Here is a 23,874-nt window from a genome sequence, read left to right on the forward strand (position 1 = left end):
CTTCCAATAAAGGATTCCCCCAGGCAGGAAGCAGCCAGGTCTCGAAGCTGTAAGGCTATTCTATGCTAATCAAGGTGGTCAATGGCAACATTCACACTTGCCTCAAACAGACAAGAGTTATTTCTCTCACCCTGGACATTACACAGATATATGTATATAAACCCCAATTGCCTAGATAAAGTGGACTCAAACTGCATTAATTTTACAATGTGGACGTACCCCAAAGACTAACATGATGTCCTGAAATGTATGCCTTCATGGTACCACATATACTACGCTTACTTACTATGTATACATACCTGATTTCCACATAATCGTTCTCCCCCATCCTCAATCTTCCTTCAGGGTTGTGTAGCATGCATCTCCAAGGGAAAAGTTGGACATGAATTGTGTTCTGCAAATGTTGTGTTAAATGGCAATGTTGAGCAACCGAACCAAAGGTCCAACCGAGGCCCCATCTACATGGCTCTATAATGCAGTTTGAAACTGCATTAGATGGTCAATGTTGACTCATATAATGTAGCTTGATGCAGGTAAACTGCATTTTTAGTCTAAACTGACCAACTAATGCAGTTTTAAACTGCATTATATGACAGTGAAGATGGGCTCCAAAATGTTCTATCAAATTCACATCCAGATCCATGCACAGAATGGTTTCCCCCTGAGCAATATGCAATGCACATCAATACATATTTTGCCCCTGTATACAATGCACATCCAGGAACTAAGTTCCATTCTGCAACTTTGAATTGGATGTGAATGGTCCACATTGGTCAAACATACATGGGTCATGCATGTACACTCCATGGTTGGACACTGACTCTGGCTTCTCTCCTATGGCTCAGGTTTAGTCTTCACGGAAGGGTTAACTCCAGCACATATCTTCCTTTTGCACTTTGCACTTAAAAAAAAGAAAGCCTGGAGAATTTGTTTATTTATTGACAAGTATTTATTCAAATTGGTTACATCTGTTCTGTAAATGTCTCTAGGGGAGGGGGAGAAATTGCTGCTCATGAACATTTACATAGTATTTAATGAACTATAAATTAAGCATTTATGCATCGGGTAGAAAGAGTGCTCTTACATGCATGATGGAAGGGTAGTTCTTTTTTATTTCATTTCGGTTTTTTTCTGGTAAAATTCTCTGCGGCTTGATTGCAAAATGTGGAACCGGTTCAGAATATTCAGAACCGAGACCTACAAGGTCTCTCTTCCCAGGAGTCCTTCTTTTTGAATTTATTCTGTATACTAGCTCTGAAAGCATTGTGGTCTGGGATTCACATGTGGGCCCTGGAAGGATGATGCAGCCCCGAGGTTGGAATTCTAGGTCTTCAAGATGTAAGCAAAGATCTTTTTACAGGCATATTTTATCCTTTTTGTTTCTGCTTGCTTTTTAAAATATCTTCCATAGAATCATAAGAGTTGGAAGAGATCACAAGGGTCATCCCATTGTGCCATGCACAATCTAAGCACTTCTGACAGATGCTCATCTAACCTCTGTTTAAAAACCTCCAGAGGAGACTCCACCAGACTTGATTTTATGTAGTTTTAATTGTTTTACATTTTTATTGTGGGTTTTTTGATCATCATTTTGGAATTTGCACTGGGTTCCACTCTGGAATAAAGGCAGCATACAAACACAATAACAAATAAATAAATACATTCTACAGAACTTGGGCAAAAACTGATTTCTACATCATCTTGCAATTGCCTGATTTAGAGATTGGTTTGGGACATATTTTGTCTATGTTTTACCTCTGGTCAGATACAGATGACACTCGGTGATATGATCTTCTCAATTATGGATCACATTCGGTTGGCTATGGGCAAGTCAGTGGATGCAAACCATGAACAATTATGTAAAATTAGTATATAGTATACTGCTGTCGGTATAGCTGTGTTATAGACTTTCCAGAGAATCCAAAGAATGTCCATTCCGTAGGGATAAATCTAAGTGTTTCAAAGAGCCTTTAGGAATTTATTAAATGGCTCTATGGAAGTGGTTCTCAACCTAGGGTCTCCAGATGTTTTTGGCCTTCAACTCCCAGAAATCCTAACTGCTGGTAAACTGGCTGGGGTTTCTGGGAGTTGTAGGCCAAAAACATCTGGGGACCCCAGGTTAGAACCATTGCTCTATGGTCTACTGGAAATTGGCCATTGAATACCAGTGGAGGATGTCAAGAGGTCCATTGGCTTGATTCTAGAGTCAACTTCAGGAGGACGTTTCACTAGAGAACCTTGATATCCGTTGACAAACCATTTTAATCATAACCATGAATAATCAAATCTGCAAAAGTCAAACCCACTAATGTGGAGAGCCAACTGTACCCAGTTGAAGGAAACTTAGGATGTTGAACATGGTCCATTGTGAATGCTGAGGACTAAAGCTGCTTAGATTCACAAGAGGATGATTAGAATGTTGTCACACCTTGATTAAAATGTGCCTTGGCTACTAGGAGGAGGCCGATTATGTTGCAGCATCAGCTTCAACCAACCTGACAAATAAACCAAAGATTTGTTCAGCCACCATTTTCTCATATCTGGTTTCAGAGCATGTTGTTCTTTTTGCCCGACCTGCAGATGTTTGTGTGTTGTGCTTGTCTGTTTTTCCCACTTCTTCCGAAATATGGTAAGCATCTCTTAATTTTGTTCCAGAAGACAGAAAACTCTTTGTGGGCATGCTCAACAAACAGCAGTCAGAAGATGATGTCCGCAGGCTATTCGAAGCATTCGGGAACATTGAGGAATGCACGATCCTTCGGGGACCAGATGGAAACAGCAAAGGTATGTCTGACATGCTTGATTATCCAACTTTAATTGCATTCCCTGAAATGAGCTGTGGTTTATATAGCCAGCCACACTGCATGGCACAAGTTACACTTGTGTGCTTCTATCCTGGGCTTTGGAGTTTGTAAAGTATTTACATTTCTCAGCTAAAAAGCTGTAGTTCACAGCCCTGCACATCCAAGTAAGGATTCTGTGCTTTCCATTAGTGTTCTTTGCTTCCTGATGGTCTTATGGGCATTTTCCTTCTCTTTGTCTCCATGTAGGGTGTGCGTTTGTGAAATATTCCTCACATGCGGAAGCCCAGGCAGCCATTAACGCCTTGCACGGAAGCCAGACAATGCCGGTGAGTACCAGACTCTTTGTTGGATTATTTGGTTCATGTTTACAATTGCACAGAATTGACTAGAATATGGCAATATGGTCTAGTATGGGAGGGGGTCCACGTGGGGGACACCACGAGTTACGGCACAAGGGCACAGCCAGGTATTTCTTACCTCCCTCCACAGCATCTAAATTGCTGTAGAACCCCTATTGTCCCCTCAGTCCTCACTTCATGAAGAGTGGACAAGATTGAAGAAGGGTTTTCCCATAGTCAGATGTGAAATAATGACATCAATGCTGAGTTCCACCAGGATCTTCTAGATGTCTGCTGCAATCATTTCACATCTGGCTGAGTGGACAGAGCCAGTCACTTCTGCAATCTTGCCCACTCCAAGTGAAGGAAGGAATTGCCATAAGTGGGCAATTTCAGAGGCTCAGTAAATAAAGGTGAGGTCTCCATAGATTCATAACTTCATCCCATATCTGCTTGTACAGTAGAGTCTCACTTATCCAGCACTCACTTATCCAACGTTCTGGATTATCCAACGCATTTTTGTAGTCAATGTTTTCAATGCATTGTGATATTTTGGTACTAAATTTGTAAATACAGTAATTACTACATAGCATTACTGTGTACTGAACTACTTTTTCTGTCAAATGTATTGTTAAACATGATGTTTTGTTGCTTAATTTGTAAAATCATAACCTATTTTGATGTTTAATAGGCTTTTTCTTAATCTCTCCTTATTATCCAACATATTCGCTTATCCAACGTTCTGCCGGCCCATTTATGTTGGATAAGTGAGACTCTACTGTATTGTAATTCTCTCCATCTTGCAAGCTGCCCTTAGTCCCTGATAATGAGGGATGGATGGAACTAGACCTGCCACTATCCCACTGGTCATGTTGGGAGGGGATGATGAGAACTATAGCATTCCTCTTTTGGAACATTCATAGAATCATAGAATCATAGAATAGTAGAGTTGGAAGAGACCCCATGGGCCATCCAGTCCAACCCCCTGCCAAGAAGCAGGAAATTGCATTCAAAGCACCCCCGACAGATGACCATCCAGCCTCTGCTTAAAAGCCTTCCAGGTTGGGGCAGACTGCTTTAAGCCATTGTTGTTATTTTAAATTTTATTTACAGTAGTTATATTCCGCCCTTCTCACCCGAAGGTGTCAGGACCCAGGCTGCAGAGCACCAATAACCATGCGCAGAGACCAGAATCTATCTAATATCTTTATTATAGAAATATATAAAGTCAATAAAAACAAGTGAAGAGTATAGTTCAGAAGCAGACCTTTCAGAAGAGGTCAAATATAGTCCAGAAATGTATTGTCCAATATAAGATATTAGAGTTCAAAGTTTTAATCCACTTGACCGAAACACACACTTGCCAAGCAAAGTGTGGGGAAATGACAGGGTCTTTAAAGTCCAAAGTAGCTTGACAACAAGGCTGGAAAATAGGCTTGATTCTTGGCTAAATCAAAACTTGAAACGAGGCAAACATGAAACATGAACTGAGTCCAGAGAAGTCCGTGAAACAAGGCAAGGCTGGGAACTTAATCCGGGAAACAAGGAACTGGGGTACGAAGTCCACACACGATCTCTCTCCTCAAGCTGAACAATTGACTCCGCAAGGTTCCCCTTGCGGCAAAACCCCTATATAGGGTCTTGTTTTCCCGCCAACAGAACACTTTCCCTGGAGAACAAGAAGTGAAACCCAACTCTGTCCAGATGCATGACTCCTTAGAATTTCCCAAGCGAAGCAGACCTAATCAGCTAGTTGTCTGGCAGCGATTCTGAGGCTCCGGCGATTAGCCTCCCTGACTCCTCTATCTCTATTATAATTGTCCTTTCGGGAAAACGGGGGAGAATTCTGCCCAAGGCTTGTTTGGTTAACTTCCTGAGGACAAACATCTTCCAGGTGGCGAGGCTCCGATTCAAGCTGAACCGGTGGAAATCCCATGTTTTCCTCCTCATCTGCCACAATAGCACTAGGAACGGGACTACAAGGCCCATGAGACATCACAGAAGGGGACTCAGGGCGGATCACATTATATACATATAGGGCAAACATTCAATGCCCATATACACATAGAACCGAGACATGTTCAATTCTGGCCACAGCGGGGAGCAGCTGCTTCATCATCCACTGTGACGGCACTTCCTCATTCCAGGTTGTAAATTAGTTAAACTTGCCTCCCCACTTTATAAGTGGTATCTTATTTCCTACTTGATAGATGCAACTATCTTTCGGGTTGCTAGGTCAGCAAAGAGCAGGGGCTATTTTTTATTTTTTAATTGATGGGTGCTCACCCCACCATGGGCTGGCCTCGAACTCATGACCTCATGGTCAGAGTGATTTATTGCAGCAGGCTGCTCACCAGCCTGCGCCACAGCCCGGCCCGACTTTTTGTATACCTTCAAGTCACCTATGACCCATGAATGAGAGATGTCCAAGTCAACCTATTTTTAACAACCCTGTCCAGGTCTTGATTCCCTGACTGAGCCTATCTAACTGGAATGAGATTTTACTCTCTTCCGACTGTCATCTATTTTACCAAGCCCTATTGTCTTGGTAAGATAGATCATTTCTTCTAGTGATATGCCCGAAATACAACAGTCTCAGTTTTATCATCTTGGATTCTAGGGACAGATTAGACTTGGCTTTCCCCAGAACACATTTTGTTGTCTTTTGAGTAGTCCACGGCATCCATAGAACTCTTCTCCAACTCATTTTGAATGAGTTGATTTCCTTCTTGTAACGACACTACACTGGATCTTTATCGGTCCCATTCTATGTAGGTTCAGTCTGGAACATAAGGTGGCTCCTTCTTCTCTTCTTTCCAACTTCACCAGCTGCTTTCCCATCTCTGAAGTTCTTCTAATAGTTCAGGCAATTCCGTTGCCACTTCCTTCTTCATCCGCATGTTCTGCCAGATGGGGCCTCCATCATCATTCTTGTCAGATCTGAAGCCAGTTGCTCCTGTGGCAGACTCCTGCTCCACCACAGCTGTCAGGATTATTGCTCTGCTGTGGCTTCCTATTCACACAACATATGCTCCCTAATAGTTTCCAAAAAGCCAACTTTCTTTGGTAGAAATGTTGTTTCCCTTCTCCCACTATTCCCTTTCTTCCTTTTCATGGACATCAGGCTGCCTGGCACCTGCTATATATCAAGTAGCCATTTTTAGATCATTCCTGTAAGAACTCCATTGCTGAATCAAAACATAAGGAAGCCTACCACTGAATGTCACTGGTCATATATGGCATGTGGAAGGTCACACACCTCATGATCTGACTAGGACAGACCTAGTGGACACACTACTGGTCAAAATAATAATATCGGGCTAGTTGCTCACACCTGGAATCATAAAATTATAGAGACCACAAAGGCCATCCAGTCCAAGGGCCATGAAGCATCACACAATCAAAACACACCTGACAGATGACCATCCATCCTCTGTTTACAAACCTCCAGAGAAGGAGGCTCCACCAGACTGCCCATCTGGAAGTTCTTCCCAATGTTTAGGTAAAATAGTTTTTTCTGCAGTTTAAATCCATTGCTCTGTGTTATCTTCAGATCCTGTTGTTGACATACACAGACATAAGCACATGAGTGTGCACTTGTAAATTGTGCAGGGAGAAATGTGCACTTTCCCATAACTACCTCCCCACCTGCACCTTACTGATGCAAATGTCATCTGCCTGAATCTCAAACCTAGTAATTAAAATTACCACTGTGCTTCTGTTGGGGTTCTCCAAGGGTCACAGGATGCAACTTTTTCACATCTGGCTATAGGGACATAGTCAAACATAATCAGTTCTCTCCCCCACCCATTCTCACCAGACATGGAAAGCTGGGGAGGGAGGATAGCAGCAACTCTATCGTAGATCTGAGTGGGTCTCATTATGGAAAGAACACCAATCTCGACAGTGCCCAAAAGAAGACCTGTGCAGATGTAAAGTTGACTTTCACCTCTACCTGGCACTAATAAAAAGGCAACTACTGGACTACATTACACAGAAGTTCAGTGATGAACTCTCATTTGTCCATAGTGATACTGCTAAAATGACTGGGCTACACTTCTGAATGCGCAGCATGCAGTATGGATACACATCAACACATATACTTCTGTGTCAGTCCAGAAGCCTTCAAATCACCTGTCAATGTATGGTGACCCCGCAAGGAATTTGCAGAGATGGTTTTGCCAGTTCCTTCCTCTGAAATATGTTGCATAGCACTTGGGATTCATTAGCAATCTCCCACCCAAGAAGAAAACAAGAGTGGCCCTTTCGAGATCAGTTGGAATCTGGTGCTTTTAAGGCACTTAAGCCATGTACCTATTCATGCACAATTGCTCTTGAACTGAATAATTCCATTCTTTATTGAACTGAAGCAGGCAACTACTCACATAGGGAAGCTGATATAGGCATAAGGTGATACAGGCATAAGTGTGTATACTTGATGAGATCGTACCCTTGTGTAGCACACAGAAAAAATAGGGATCTCCATTGTGTATGTATTGTGGAGCCCTGCCACTGAGATGCCAAAACTTTTTGGACGAAGGGGGGAGAGGGGTAACAGTGGAGGCTAGCAATCACAGAGGCCCCAGGGCCATAGATCAGTCATGATATATTTTTTAACAATTATTTTGATCTAAACAGCTCCAAACTCAAGAGAAGCCATGTAAATGGAAAGCAGTGGGGCTTGTAATTAGATTTGTGTACACTTTCATAAATTGCTGGGAAGCATCAAAGGCTGTGGCACACTTTATATATCCTTCTTCTGTTAATTGAACAGTTGATGTGTGGATGGGAAAGTGTTGGCTTTGCGGAGTACTATTTACAGACCTGCTGACAGCTGCGCCGCGAAAATTAACAGGAACAGAGCAACCTCTGTCACTGTTCCTCACCAGAAGGGACTGGTCTCAAATTGGATTGTTGCTTTCATAGAAGAAACTTTCCTTCTTTTTCTGTCTGTCTCTGCATTTCTCTGTCTCTCTTCCTGCACCTCTGTGCCTACTCATCTTTTCCTAAAGTCCCAATAAGGGCAAAAACAACTTTTCATGAGCACAACGCAGTTCTCATGTTGAATCTGAAGAAATCAAAGCCATACAACTCAGGATCAGAAGTAAATTATGCAGGAGCTGCAGTTGGCATCTTCATTAACCCAGTAGCCACTATGGACACCGATCAAGAGAAAAAAGCTGGGTACAAATAAATAGTATCATCATCATCTATGACAGTGGTTCTCAACCTGTGGGGCCTCAGGTATTTTGGCCTACAACTCCCAGAAATCCCAGCCAGTTTACCAGCTGTTAAGATTTCTGGGAGTTGAAGGCAAAAACATCTGGCGACCCACAGGTTGAGAACCACTGATCTGTGGGTTTCTGGGAGCTGTAATTTTCCAAGGCCTTTAGAGTGTTGGTGCCTCACCAAACTACAGTTCCCAGGATTCAATAGCATTGAGCCAAGGCAGTTAAAGTGGCATCAAATGGCATTAATTCTCCTGTATTGAGGCATCCTTAATCGGTAGTGGAGGTAGAAACCAGGCTTTCAGATAACTAGTTAGGTAAATTGTAAAGGTTTCCCCTGACGTTAAGTCCAGTCGTGTCCGACTCTGGAGATTGGTTCTCATCTCCATTTCTAAGCCGAAGAGCCGGCATTGTCCGCAGACACCTCCAAGGTCATGTGGCCGGCATGACTGAATGGAGCGTCATTACCTTCCCACCAGAGCAGTACCTATTGATATACTCACATTGGCATGTTTTCGAACTGCTAGGTTGGGAGAAGCTGGAGCTAACAGCGGCCGCTCAATCTGCTCCCTGGATTTGAACCTGGGACCTTTCAGTCTGCAAGTTCAGCAGCTCAGCGCTTTAACACACTGCGTCACCGGAGGTTCCATAGCTAGTTAACGTGCTCCCAAATAGTTTCATCACCTTGGAGAGCTCCTTCAGAGTTTTCCAAAACCTAGAACTGATTCACTGCCTTACTGACACAGAAGTCATCAGCTAGCATCAATGTACCTTTTTTGTTGCTCTTGTATGTTTTTAACTCATTTCCAAATCCCCTTTCACAGGGATTTCTTGATACGATTTGTTCAGAATAGGTTTGCTTTTACCATCCTTTGGGGCTGAGAGTGTGCGCCTTGCCCAAGATTACTGGGTGAGCTTCAGTACGGGAAGTCAAACTCTTATTTCCAGAGTCATAGTTGAATGTTACTCAGAGGGTTGAACTGGATGCCCTAGGTTTCTATGATAGCTTTCTCTCCATTGATGCCATGATTTTATTTATATCATATGCATAAAAAGATGATAATGTAGGGTAAAATAGAAGGTTGTAAGAAAAGAGTAAGTTCCATTCAAAATGGAAATACTTCATCAAGGAAGCTCTAAATTTGTAGGACCTTAGCAGGACTGTTGAGGTTAGACCAGTCATGGGCAAACTTTGGCCCTCCAGGTGTTTTGGACTTCAACTCCCACAATTCCTAACAGCTGGTAGGCTGTTAGGAATTGTGGGAGTTGAAGTCCAAAACACCTGGAGGGCCAAAGTTTGCCCATGCCTGGAATAGACTGACTTGGAAGTCTCTCATTCATGAGATGACCATAAATCCTAGTCAACTTGAAGTTTGAGGGAGTCTCTTCCTTTGGTTCTCCTCCATATCCATGCCATTTTCTCTTGGCCAGAAAGTACTACTGGCAATGTATAGTGCCATAACATCTCTGGTAAGGCCTGGCTCTTGTGCATGGTGCACAGGTGTGCATGTGTGAGTCCAGGAGTGTATATTTTTGCTGATCCACAGGACAACTTTTTCTCCGCTTCCTCCTCCCCACAACGCCATTGTTCCATAAATGAACTAATAAATCACATGTTCGGGAGCCCCAGAATAGAAAGTTAGGCAGCCTGGCCGCTTGACAGGGGGTATGAATCATCCCAGCTTCGGAGGCGGCCTTTTGGGGCATAAAGACGTCATCTGAGCTACTTTCCCTCTCTAGTCACGGCGCAGGCATCTGGCAGGACAGCGAAGAGGCCCAGGGGGACTTTGCCGGCTTCTTTCCTCTCCCCTTGCTCTCTCGCTCTTTCTTTTTGCGCCTCTCTCCCTCTTCCCCTTCAAAGTCTTCTGCCACAGACGAATCCATTACCTCCAAATGGGATAAGTGGGGGATAACCAATGGCACGAGTCATGGCCGTCTCGTCAAAGGGCCAGGAGCAAAATTGGCTCTATAGAAACACTTTATTGACCTAAAGAAATAGGAAAGAGAAACAGGCGAGAAGGCAAAAAACTAGCCTCATTCCAGTGGTGGTGGTGGCATGTGCCCTATACCAACCCTATGGAGCCCCGGTGGCGAAGTGTGTTAAAGCGCTGAGCTGCTGAACTTGCAGACTGAAAGGTCCCAGGTTCAAATCCTGGGAGTGGAGTGAGCGCCTGCTGTTGCTCCAGCTTCTGCCAACCTAGCAGTTCGGAAACATGCCAATGTGATTAGATCAATAGGTACCGCTCTGGCGGGAAGGTAACGGCGCTCCATGCAGTCATGCTGGCCACATGACCTTGGAGGTGTCTACGGACAACGCCAGCTCTTCGGCTTAGAAATGAAGATGAGCACCAACCCTCAGAGTCAGACATGACTGGACTTAACGTCAGGGGAAACCTTTACCTTTACTAAGGCAAAACTATCACAGGGTTTTCTCAATAAGATTTACTCAAAGGTGGTTGCCATTGTCTTCCTGAGGCAAAGAGAGTGTGACTTGCCCAAGATCACTTAGTGTGTTACCATGGTTGGACAGGGATTTGAACCCTGGTCATAGAGTCCCAGTCTAACAAACAAAGCACCAACTCATCCCACGAATGCTTTGTGATGTGCTTTCAAGCCATTTCTGATCTATCGCAACCTTCAGGCAAGCATATCACTGATGACCTTGTGGTATGATTTGCTCAGAAAGAGTTTGCTATTGCCTTCCTCTGAAGGTGAGAGAATATAACCTGCCCAAGATCACCCAGTGGCTTTTGGTGGGCAGATAGGCATTTGAACCCTGATCTCTTAAAACCCTAATCCATCCCTGAAACAACTACACTACAACCCACTCAGATCTTATATATTTGGGGTCCTTCCAAGTTTTTCCATCTGAAATAGGTTCTTCTTCTTTTCTACCTTACAAAGCATTATTATATTTTCTAGTAAGTCCTGTTTTCTCATGATGTGGCCAAAGCACAGCAGCCTCAATTCCTTCTAGAGAGAGCTCAGGCTTGGTTTGGTCTATGATCCATTTCTCGATCTTTTTAGCGTTGTATGATATCTGACAAAGACTTCTCCAGCACTACATCTGAAATGAGTTGATTTACACCACACAAGCTTAATGCAGCATCTTGGTCATGATAAACTGAAAACCATGGATCCATTCCATTAAAGATGTGATAAATAAACCAAAAATGTCTTTCTAAAAAGAAATGGTCCAGCTTATTTCCATCTCCGTCTTCTGAGCTTCAAGGGGGCTCAGAACAAATGTAGGCGCATCTACACTGTAGAATTAATGTCATATAATACCACTTTAACTGCCATGGCTCCCTAGTATGGAATTTTGAGATTTGTAGTTCAGTGAGCCAGCAGCACTGTTTAGCAAAAAAAGGCTAGAGATCCTGTAAAGCTACAAATCCCACAATTTCATAGCATTAAACCATGATATCAAAGTGCATTGATTTGACTGTTTAAATGCACCTCAAGTCAACACTTCCTTCTTGTCTTTGGGACACTTTGAGGAACATTAAAACAGCAAGAGGTGATCAGGGGTTATTTCTCAATTATAATTTATATCCAGAGGGTTTGATTTAAGTTTCCTCCCCAATCTCCATTCCTTAGCAGTTGTCAATGCGAGCCACATGAATTTTTTTCTGCCATTAATGACTAGATTTTTTTTCACTTACTTAGAAAGAAGTGGAGCCCAATTTTAATTGGAAAAGACTTTCTCTCTTGTCCTCATTTCCCAGTCCTAATTCTTTCAAAGGAAAACAAAATGATACTGTACTCACAGCATTAAAAGTATTGGCCTCACTTGTAAAATAAAAATCAGGGTCCAAATTCCCATGTACGTATCTCTTCAAGAAAATGTACTAAATTTGTATTGTTGAAGGCTTTCATGGCCAGGATCACAGGGTTGTTGTGTGTCTTCCCGGCAGTATGGCCATGTTCTAGAAGTATTCTCTCCTGACGTTTTGCCCACATCTATGGCAGGCATCCTCAGAGGTTGTGAGGTATGTGGAGAAACTAAGCAAGGAAGGTTTATATATTCGTGGAAGATCTTGGGTGGGGAAAAATCAGAACAGTAAATAAGAAGCAACACTCTGAAAACAGAAAAATTCCAGACATGAATCAATCAGGGGCAGCTAACAACTCTGAACAAAGGATTCCCCCAGGCCAGGAGGTGAAGCTTTGAAGGCCATTCAATGCTAATCAAGATGATTAATTATAACATTCACACTGGCCTCCAACAGACAAGAGTTCTTTCCCCCACCCAGGATCTTCCACAGATATATAAACTTTCCTTGCTTAATTTCTCCATATACCTCACAACCTCTGAGGATGCCTGCCATGGATGTGGGCGAAATGTCATGAAAGAATATTTCTGGAACATGGCCATACTGCCCGGAAAACACACAAAAACCCTGTGCTAAATTTGGAGAAAGTTTGGGCTCCCAGTATCCTCCAGCTAGTTGAGGGACTCTAAGAATCATGGTCCACAAAGTAATTTCATTTGTGTATCTCCAAAGAAGTTTCTTGTGCAAAAATATTTTGAACCCAGGAATCTGTTTTAAACACAAACTGAATGGGACTCCAAAAAAATCCAACCCTAGCTCAGGATGGATGAGAATTAGAGTCCACACAAACACCTCCACCACTTTCATTAATCCAATAAAATTAGCTTGAATTTGCAGACAAAGTGTGGGAGAAAGCAAAACTATTTTCCTATCCAAGTAGATGCCTTTGAGCATCCAAGCAATGGCCTGTGGATTCCATGCCATCGAAGTGGCAAATCCACTCCTAGTTTTAAACCATGCTTTCAATGAGCTTTCCAAGGTGCTGGACCTTGTCCTCAAAGTAGTTTCAGAACCTTGGACAATGCTGTTAAAGAACTGTCTAAACCCTGGAGTGGATTCACAGGCAAGGAAAACGACAGTTACTACTTCCTGGCTATGAATTGTCTTCTATTCAGCAATGCTTGACTGTGGTTACTATCACTTTCTTTTCCTTTTTTTTGTCTGACAGATTTTTTATTTTTAAGTTACATAGTACCCATAGCACACATTGCACACGGCCCCCTCCATGCTGTGCCTATTGAATTTGTCCAACACAGAGAGCCGAGCCTTCCATTCACTTCATTTTCAATAAGCGCTTTCCAAAGTTCACCTATTTCTACCTGAATTCAATGAAATGAATGTGAGACTTTTTCAAAGAAAAAGAAAAAAGAAAATGAATGCGGGAGAAATCAGAACTGACAGATCCCCCTTCTCCTGGTTATTTTCTTTATTCCAGCAACATAATTGTGGGGCATTCTGTTGCGGGAGAGGGTGCTTTGACTGTTGCGACTGTGAAGTACTATGAGCCGGAAAATCTTTCAAGTTCCCTGCAAAGCTACAAACCACCCAGAGTTTTAATGGTGGAACCATTGCACACCTTCTGTCCTTGCTTGGACTCATTAACAATTATCTACTTTTAGGAAGTCAAGCAGATGTCACACCATCTCCTGTAGGTACAGAAACCTCATAGAAACAAGGAAGCCCTATTCATCTAGGAGCCAACCTTCAAAATAGTCCCTTGTTGCCTCTTGCCTTATGCCATTGAAAGCAGGTGGCTCCAATATCAATGGGTGGTGAATCCATAGTGGGTTTTAATGTGAATTCAGAATAGGTCTTTGCACCTTGAATAGCTTCTTTAAAGCTCAGATTTTGAATTTCATCATCCTACTGACATCAACGCTACCAGTTAATCTTTAGTCTTTGCATTGGACATAGGAAGGTAGTAGAAGAGAAATGGGAAAGTCCTCCAAGAACTCATTGGCTTCGGCCCATTGATAGTCCTTCAAAGAGTACACTAATTGAAGCAATTCTTATATGATGAGGCAGTACTTACATAAACCCTATTGATTCAATGGGTCTATATTAGTAAGGACTACATGTAAGATTCAGGCCATTAAGGAATCATCTGGTCATGAAGGTGAGGAGGAACTCAACATGTCCAATCCCTTGTGGTTCTAGTCTTGGTTCCCTCAAGGTCCAGCTTCGCAAAGGAAGACCTCTTCACAGGAGGTATTTTCAAGTTCTCCTATGTGTTCTAACAACTGTTAAGTGCTGGAAGCACTCTTGAGACATTAGGCTATACATTTAGAAGAATCCAAAGGCTACAGAGTTATATAAATGGCAACTGAGTGGAATTCAGGAAAGAGGCACACAAAGAGGATTGGTCGGGATGGTCCTTGTGGCCTCTTCCAAATCTATGATTCGATAACTGAAAAAGCTAAACATTTCTACCATAGCAGAGACATGCTAGATTTAATTCACACATAATGATTCTGGATCCACCAAGTGTCCAATATATTGCGCAATGTGTTGTTGAAGGCTTCCATGGCCAGAATCACAGGGTTATTGTGTGTTTTCCAGGCTGTATGGCCATGTTCCAGAAGCATTCTGTCCTGACATTCACCCACATCTATGGCAGGCATCCTTAGAGATTGTGAGATAATGCGCAATGTGCACCATGGCCTCAACCCGACCTGATTTCCAATGGCTGGTTAGTTCCCCGAACTGCCCACTCAAAAGCAGTGGTGGATTATGGTTTCTATGTCAATTGAATGGTTAATCTATTAATTCAGACTAATCTGAACTGTCTTCAGTTCACCTGTGGAAGTGGTTGGGTGTTTCTGCCCACCATGGAGTATCTGCCTTCAGTTCATCTTTGCAGAAGCAGAGCGATGCATGCAATGTCACTGTTCATAAAGGAACTCATGCACATGAGGTGCTCATCCATATTCCTACATCCACATTCAGCTGCACAATTGGGTGATATATTCAGCTGCACGTTGCATTATGAAACATAAGGCTCACGTTGCCTAAAAATGCACAACTTCACATGTAGAGCTTTACTCTATCCACCTCAGATGTAGGATCTTGGCCTCAGTATTTGACTTTGTCACGCAATAGCTCTCAGGTGGGCCTTTCCTGTCCTACTTTGATGGCTCTCCTAAAGAGAATAAGATTGACCAGCCATTCTACCACTGTCTTTTCCTGATGCAAAGTTGATGCTTCCTTTATGAACAGAGGGCTGAACTCTGCCAGAGTTGCAGCTGGGGAGGGCGGTTAAATATCAGGCAGAGCGCAGGGGGGCTGGCAGATTTGTTTTCATGGCTTTTAATGAAATATCAATGGATGGATATTTTATTTTGCTGTGAATATGAAATTTCACCACTGACCTGTCAAGCTCTCATTTTCAAGAAGAACTTTATTTCACACCTCGAGACAGGCTGGGAAATTAGTTTTTCCCACCGAGGTCTCTCATTAGGGATTACAAAGTGAGCCACAGCACCGGGGCGATTGTGCCTCCATTTTTATCCTCCCCTCCCTGTCCCGGGCTCGCAAATGCCGGGCTCGGCTGACTAAAGGGAGCAATCTATTACCGGCTTCTGGAGAGCAGGCTAGGGACTTGCACGAGCCCCACCTGCCAGGTGAGAGGGATTCGGTTTTGATAAGCTCTGCATTTAACTGGCCTTTTACAAAAGCAAATACCCCAAAGGAGACTTCAGCCTCATTCCGGGAACTTGATTGTTTGGAGTCAATGCAAAAGTTCATATTTGCATCGCAACTGCATCTCGGTCCTGACACCCAAACTGCTAGTGGACTTATGCAAAAAATAGAGAAATATGCCTGTTTCAATATTTGCAACAATTAACTTTCTTCCCCAAGAATGAATTTTAAAGTAAAGGTAAAGGTTTCTCCTGACGTTAAGTCCAGTCGTGAACGGCTCTGGGGGTTGGTCTCATCTCCATTTCTAAGCCGAAGAGCCGGCATTATCCATAGACATCTCCAGGTCATGTGGCCGGCATGACTGCATGGAGCGCCGTTACCTTCCCACCGGAGCGGTACCTATTGATCTACTCACATTGGCATGTTTTCAAACTGCTAGGTTGGCAGGAGCTGGGGCTAACAGCGGGTGCTCATTCCGCTCCCGGGATATAAACCTGAGACCTTTTGGTCTGCAAGTTCAGCAGCTCAGCGCTTTAACATTTCCTCCTGATGCCTTCTGTGTCAGCAGGCTGATGAATCTGCTCCAGATGGTAATCTGGGTGAAAAAGAAGCTATCCAAGGTGCTGAACCCATTTAGAAGGCAAGGTTCAGCACCTTGGATGACTCCTCTAAGGTTCAAATTAAACTCCAGAGCAAATTCATTCCCTGTTCAACTAGAAGCACCTCTTGTGTAATGATTTGTAGCTGCCAGTCTTGCCACTCAGTGGTCCAGGAAAGGAAACTGCCTCTTTGGGAGTGGATTTCCCAGTCAGGAAATGGGAGAGCAAAGGGAAATGTTCTCCCACCTCCACATAAACCAAGATCCAAGCTGCTCCAAGCTTTGGAGACCCTCCCCCTTTTCCCACCAACCCAACACACCATACAGCCACCATCCCATCTTCCTCTTATGTCACTGCCTTCTACATTGCTGGAAACACTGTGTGCCTACTTGCTAAACAGTATATAACAGGCATGGGCTGTTAGGAATTGTGGGAGTTGAAGACCAAAACACCTGGAAGACCAATGTTTGACCATGCCTGGTAGAGAGCTTTTATATGGAGAGCGTTTAAAGCATGTAGTCATCTTAGGGGGAAATAATCTCAAGATAATGGAGTTGTAGGGAGAGAATGAATACAAAAGAGTATGATTCTGGATTGAGCAGTAACATGCCAAAGGAAAAGACTATTTCCCACGGCACAAGATCAACACAAGCAACCCTCACCAGAAGAAATGAGGTTCTGGTGGGACCATAAAGAAAAGAAGGACTCCAGAGATGAGAAGCACAACAGGGGAAATGAGAAGAAATAAATATATGAATTATAGGGATTGTATTTTGTAATGAAATGGAATGGAATGAAAATATAATAGAAATATCCTCTTACATGAGTATTCTCAAGCATTGAAGACCTCCCAGAGAAGTCCTTTTTCTATATCACATAGTACGAGGTATAAAGTATGAGGCCTTCTCCATTGCCTTCTTCCAAGACATGTATTTCTAGCTTCTTTCCTTCTGCTCCACATTTTGATATATCTTTTTCTACTCCTTATAGACTCTTAATTGAGGTGGAAAGGGGTGGATCTAATAATAATAATAATAATAATAATAATAATAATAATAATAATAATAATGCCACAAATACCATCTGCCTGTGAGCAAAGAACTGGTGGGATCACAAGTCAGAAAAAGTTACAGAGAACAAACATGTCAAGCTACTCTGGGACTTCTGAATTCAGACAGACAGGGTTTTGGAACACAATACTCCTGACCTCACAATCATGTTAAAAGACAAAGTATGGATTGTCAATGTCGCAATCCCAGGTGACAGCAGGATTGAGGAGAAACAACTGGAAAAGCTGACACGATATGAGGATTTAAAGATTGAACTGCAAAGACTCTGGCACAAGCCAGTCAAGGTGGTCCCAGTGGTGCAGTGCCTAAAGGCCTTGGCCTACACTTGAACACAATCAGCACTGACAAAATTACCATCTGACAGCTGCAAAAGGCCACCTTGCTGGGATCTGCACGCATTATTCGCAAATACATCACACAGTCCTAGACACTTGGGAAGTGTCCGACATGTGATCCAATACAACAGCCAGCAGAGTGTCTGCAGTGGACTCATCTTGTTGTGTTTCAAATAATAATAATAATAATAATAATAATAATAATAATAATAATAATAATAATAATAATAATAATACTTTATATTTTTATCCTGGCTCCATCTCCCCGAAGGGACTCAGGATGGCTAACATGGGGCCAGGCCCAAAGAACAAACAGTAAACAAAATAAAATGCATAGATAAACATAATCAAACAGGTAAAATGAACAAATTAAAACCACAAAATAAAATCTACTACAATAAAAACAATAAAATACAGAAATGAAAGAAAGCAAAACCACCACTTAATGCCAAAACAGGTAGATAAAATGGGAGGGCGGTCTAGACAAAAGTGCCTTGATATGGGTTGTAAACACCATTTTGTAGGGTGAGTAAACAAAGGGCTGAAATGTTCCTAGGAGATTTGGAACGGGGTAGGAAGTCAAGTTATTTCCAACTAAGGAGCAGAATAAAGTGCAAAATATAGCGATTTTCATTTAGATGGGGTCTAAAAGAAGTAGAGAGGGTCTCAGTATGATTAAATGCATACAATGTCCCCTTCTTTGCACAATCACTTTTATTTGGATCCGTAAAGTGTCAGGGGAGTTGCAAAACACATGATGATGATGACTATGACAACAACTTTCAAGTCCAACATTGCAGATGCACTGAGTGTTATCTATGTTATCCCTTGCCACCCCATTGTTCTAACCACAAGGTTTTGGTATCGAAAGAAAGCACTCCGGTCCACTCTTCCACCAAACACCTCTGCTCCATCCTCCGGTTTTGCAGAAGACCCTCTCAGCTTCAAACATTTCTGCCAATAGCTGGAGAACTGTAAGATCCCAATGACCAAAGAGCCTCCTCAGTCCAGGATTAATTAAGCGAATCTTGAGATCTAATTAAGGCCTGGTCTGGTGATAATTACCAGGAAATGTATGCATTAAAAATATTCATTTGTCAATGAAGTGTAATTAAGAGCGCTGTTTGCGGAAGGATCAATACCCGTGCCATGTGGTTTGGGGGGGGGGGGAGCAGTTGGATGGGAGGATTTAAGGGAAATACATGGCTGGCATGAATCAAAAACCTTGATCAAGAGAGACTGGAGACAATTCTTCCCTCTCCTTGCTCACTTAATAACCTATACACCGTTCCCTGTATTCTTGAACTCCATTTCCCCCCTCCCTTCTACTCTTTCTCTCTCCTTTTGTTTAGCCAAATCATTTGTTTCGCTCCCTTGTTCCTTGCTGCATTGTTCAAGTGGGTTATAGATTTATTAAAGTGGGAAAGAGTGACAGGTCAAAGAGATTGGGGGGGGGGCATGGCTTGGGGGAGTCTTGTCACCAATGGAAACCACTTCCTCTCTGAAAATGCAGTTAATCCAGGGAATATTGCTCCTATTGCAAAACATCTATGACCGGAGGGAACTGAGTTCTTTAACTTGTTAATCCTGCCCCTCTTTATGCTTGATTACTTGGGAAGACGTTGGTATACATATCAAGCTGCTGGTTAAGGGCCGCTAAAGCAGTTCCATCTCAAACTGTGGTAACAGTGCAATATGGACTTCAGAAGCCATATAGAAATGCAGTTACATAGAATTATACAACTGGAAGAGACCTCATGGGCCATCAAGTCCAACCCCCTTCCAAGAAGCAGGAAAATTGCATTCAAAGCCCATGGCGGGGTGAGCAGCCGTCAATTAAAAAATAAAAAATAGCCCCTGCTCGTTGCTGACCTAGCAACCCAAAAGATAGTTGCATATATCAAGTAGGAAATAAGGTACTACTTATAAAGTGGGGAGGCAAATTTAACTAATTTACGACGTTGGAATGAGGAAGTGCTGTCACAGTGGATGATGAAGCAGCTGCTTCCCCTGTGGCCAGAATCGAACATCCCCTCAGGAGAAGGTTAAATTGCCTCTGCGTCTGTCTCTGTCTCGGTTCTGTGTATATGGGCACTGAATGTGTGCCCTATATGTATATAATGTGATCCGCCCTGAGTCCCCTTTGGGGTGAGAAGGGTGGAATAGAAATACTATAAATAATACTGTAAACAATTAATTAATTAATTAAGCACCCCCGACAGATGGCCATCCAGCATCTGTTTAAAAGCCTCCAAAGAAAGAGCCTCCACCACACTCCGGGGCAGAGAGTTCCACTGCTGAACAGCTCTCACAGTGAGGAAGTCCTTCCTCAAGTTCAGTTAGAATCTCCTTTCCTGTCTTTTGAAGCCATTATTCTACATCCGAGTCTCCAGGGCAGCAGAAAACAAGCTTGTTCCCTCCTTCCTATGACTTCCCCTCACATCTTGATCCATGTCTCCATCATGTCTTCTCTTCTGCAGGCTAAACATGCCCAGCTCTTTAAGCTGTTCCTCATAGGGCTTGTTCTCCAGACCCTTGGTCATTTGAGTCTTCCTCTTCTGGACACTTTCCAGCTCGTCAACCTCTCCCTTAAATTGTGGTGCCCAGAATTGGACACAGTATGATTCCAGGTGTGGCCTGACCAAGATGGAATAGAAGAATAGCATGACTTCCCTGGATCTAGACACTAGACTCCTATTTATGCAGGCCAAAATCCCATTGGCTTTTTTTTTTTTTTGGCTTTTTTTTTGCCGCCACATGACATTGTTGGTTCTTTGGTTGGGGTTCACTTCCAAAGAACAAAAGCTCCAAAGAATTAAAAATAAAAAATAGCCCCTGCTCATTGTTGACTTAAGCAACTGAAAGATAGTTTCATCTATCAAGTAGGAATTTAGGTACCACTTTGCAGGGAGACAAATTTAACTAATTTACGATACTATAAAAATCATCCAGTTGGTGTTTGGAATGAGGAAGTATCCATCAGGATGTCACAGTGGATAATGAAGCAGCTGCTCCCCCTGTGGCCGGAATCGAGTATCCCCTCAGGAAGCTGGAAGCTGGAGAATGTTAAATTGCCTCTGTGTCTCTGTCTCTGTCTCTATGTTCATGAGGCATTAAATGTTTGCCTTGTATATATACATTGTGATCCGCCCTGAGTCCCCTTCGGGGTGAGAAAGAAGGGCGGAATATAAATACTGTAAATAAATAAATAAGAATGACCAGGTTCATTCTTTCACTCAGGATCAAGGAACTGAATGGGCCCCATCCTCCATATTCTAACCCATGATTTCTGCTTTGCTACTCAAAACCATAGGGTGACATTTGGAAAGATGGGCATCTGCCTCTGTTGGGCATCCAGTGAAGCTCATGGCTTAGTCCTTCTCACAGATACTGACTGAACGTACTCATAGATGGACGTCTTTTCTTCCTACAGGGAGCTTCATCGAGCCTGGTGGTCAAGTTTGCAGACACGGACAAGGAGCGTACAATGCGGCGTATGCAGCAAATGGCCGGGCAGATGGGCATGTTCAACCCAATGGCGATCCAGTTTGGAGCATATGGCGCCTACGCACAGGCAGTAAGTGTAGATACAACATGGGAAGGGATCACAAGGGAGGCGGTCAGCACCTCAAGAAATATTGTAATCAGAGCCTAGTTTGGACAATAACTAGGGATGTCAGTTGAGAGTTCATACCCTATTGCTAGTCCCAACTAGACGAGATTGGATGTTGATCAGCATTTATGTATATCTGATTAATTCAAGGGTGAGCAAAGTGGATCTTGTACATTTGTGCTTTCACCTTAGGGATGTTTTTTGTGGTCCCGGGAAGCAAAATTGCTCCAAGCTGCTTTCTTGGCATGTAGGTAACATCTCCACTATGTTTTGGGCCTCCCCAGTTCCATCTTGTTGGGAATTGATGAGCCGCTAAGCTCTAATCACCCCCTTTATGAGGTAAATTCCCATTAAAATAGCAGAGTAAAATGCAGCAGTGAGACTTATGTGGTGTGAGTTTGGAAGGCCTCTGTGTCTTCAGGAAGACAAAGGAACGCAAAGTTAGCTTTAAAGTTTAAAAGCATTTATTGAGGTAAAAAGAAATTTATTGATGAATAGAAAAGGTTTGGAGCTAACTAACTAATCTATCCTGTTCTAATACACATAGACAGATCAAAATAACAAAGGTATAAATAGCTACATCTTGGCTAGTGGAGGGAACAAAATGTGTCCTCTCTGGAACAAAGTAAGAAGATGGAATGGCGACCAAGCCTCATGGGTCGCTTCTTCTCTAGGGCCATAAACATTCCAAAGGCCAAATTGGGTGAAGTTACGTCAAAGCCCTAGGAGAGATCACATTTCTAAAGCATCAAAGGGTGGGGTTGACCTAAACAGGACATGAGGGAGGAAACAATAGTAAAGCCTAATCAAAGCATGCATGGAACTGGGGAAGGTGTCCCTAACTGTTTTCTAGGCTTCCTATCTAACCATAGAGACTTAAGCAGCACAAGATGACATTTTTCCAACAAATCTAAGCCCAGAAGAGAGCTTTTTTGAAACTATAAGTAACTTCTGCTCACTTCCTTGTTTCAAAAAATGCCTTTCCCTGGCCTAAAATGTCTCAGTAAGACCCAAAAAGATGATGAAAATGTTCCCACATTCCCTAAAGGGCACTTGAGAGCAAGCAAAACAAATTAGGCAGGGAGTGGTGCAGTTTGGGGTTCAGCCCTCCAGTTTCCCATAAAAGGTTAATGCCAGCCTATAAGCCACAGTTGCCCGTATATACATTGGACTAGCAGTTGGATTTAGGTCTTGCACTGTAACCTTTCATGCTGTGAAAAGTGTTCTCATCTACAAAAGTACCTTTTCCTGATCATAGTGAGGTTTTGATGTCTTCTTCTTGCCTTCAGGATATTCTGAAGGTATCACAATCTGAATATTCAGAAGGCTCTATGGCTCTTTCAGCATGTAGAGGGGAAGCGTACATTTTAGAGTTTTTAGTGCAAACAGGGAGAAAGTCTACATGTACGACTAAACTCAGTTTGATGGCTGGGAGCAGGGCCGGCCGGAGATATTTTTTAATGGGAAGCGGGGGTGCTGAAAAGCGCCCCCGCCACCCGCGCCCTGGCCCCGCCCAGCGTGCCCTGGCCCCGCCTCCCACGCTGCGTGGGAGGCGGGGCCAGGGCGATTAGTGAGGGGGGCGGGGCCACAGTTGGCCCCGCCCCCGCCCAGCGTGGCCATTTTGCCCTTAGTAACAAACTAAGGGCAAAAATGGCTTATCTGGCTGTGCGCATGCGCACAGCCAGAGAAGCCATTTTTGCCCTTAGTTTGTTACTAAGGGCAAAATGGCCTAGGTGTGCTGTGCGCACGCGCACAGCACACCTAGGCCATTCGGGCCTGACTTCCTGGTCGCGGCCGGCGACCGCCCGGGCGATCGCCGGCCGCGACCAGGAAGTCAGGCCCGAATGGGCTATCTGCGCTGTGCGCACGGGCACAGCGCAGATAGCCCATTCGGGCCTGACTTCCTGGTCGCGGCCGGCGATCGCCCGGGCGGTCGCCGGCCGCGACCAGGAAGTCAGGCCCGAATGGCCTAGGTGTGCTGTGCGCGTGCGCACAGCACACCTAGGCCATTTTGCCCTTAGTAACAAACTAAGGGCAAAAATGGCTTCTCTGGCTGTGCGCATGCGCACAGCCAGAGAAGCCATTTTTGCCCTTAGTTTGTTACTAAGGGCAAAATGGCCTAGGTGTGCTGTGCGCACGCGCACAGCACACCTAGGCCATTCGGGCCTGACTTCCTGGTCGCGGCCGGCGACCGCCCGGGCGATCGCCGGCCGCGACCAGGAAGTCAGGCCCGAATGGGCTATCTGCGCTGTGCGCACGGGCACAGCGCAGATAGCCCATTCGGGCCTGACTTCCTGGTCGCGGCCGGCGATCGCCCGGGCGGTCGCCGGCCGCGACCAGGAAGTCAGGCCCGAATGGCCTAGGTGTGCTGTGCGCGTGCGCACAGCACACCTAGGCCATTTTGCCCTTAGT

The 23,874-nt window shown here is 43.8% G+C and overlaps 1 protein-coding gene across 9 annotated transcripts in view; it reads left to right on the forward strand.

Moving 5' to 3' along the window:
• The window catches only part of celf4 (CUGBP Elav-like family member 4), a 920,473-nt gene that overhangs the window by 801,211 nt on the left and 95,388 nt on the right, over positions 1-23,874 (forward strand). For 5 of the 9 annotated variants that reach the window (XR_010003933.1, XM_062974278.1, XM_062974282.1 and 2 more), the window contains exons 4-6: positions 2,656-2,784; positions 3,051-3,130; positions 21,283-21,426. Coding sequence is in view for 8 of the 9 variants with exons in the window: in XM_062974278.1 (XP_062830348.1) it covers positions 2,656-2,784; positions 3,051-3,130; positions 21,283-21,426 (353 nt within the window). In the remaining variant the exon portion in view is untranslated. The remainder of the gene's footprint in view (positions 1-2,655; positions 2,785-3,050; positions 3,131-21,282; positions 21,427-23,874) is intronic. The other 4 variants (XM_062974280.1, XM_062974284.1, XM_062974281.1 and 1 more) reach the window with 1 other exon arrangement.

The sequence above is a fragment of the Anolis carolinensis genome, chromosome 2 (genome assembly GCF_035594765.1).
Source record: "Anolis carolinensis isolate JA03-04 chromosome 2, rAnoCar3.1.pri, whole genome shotgun sequence".
Lineage (NCBI taxonomy): Eukaryota > Metazoa > Chordata > Lepidosauria > Squamata > Dactyloidae > Anolis > Anolis carolinensis.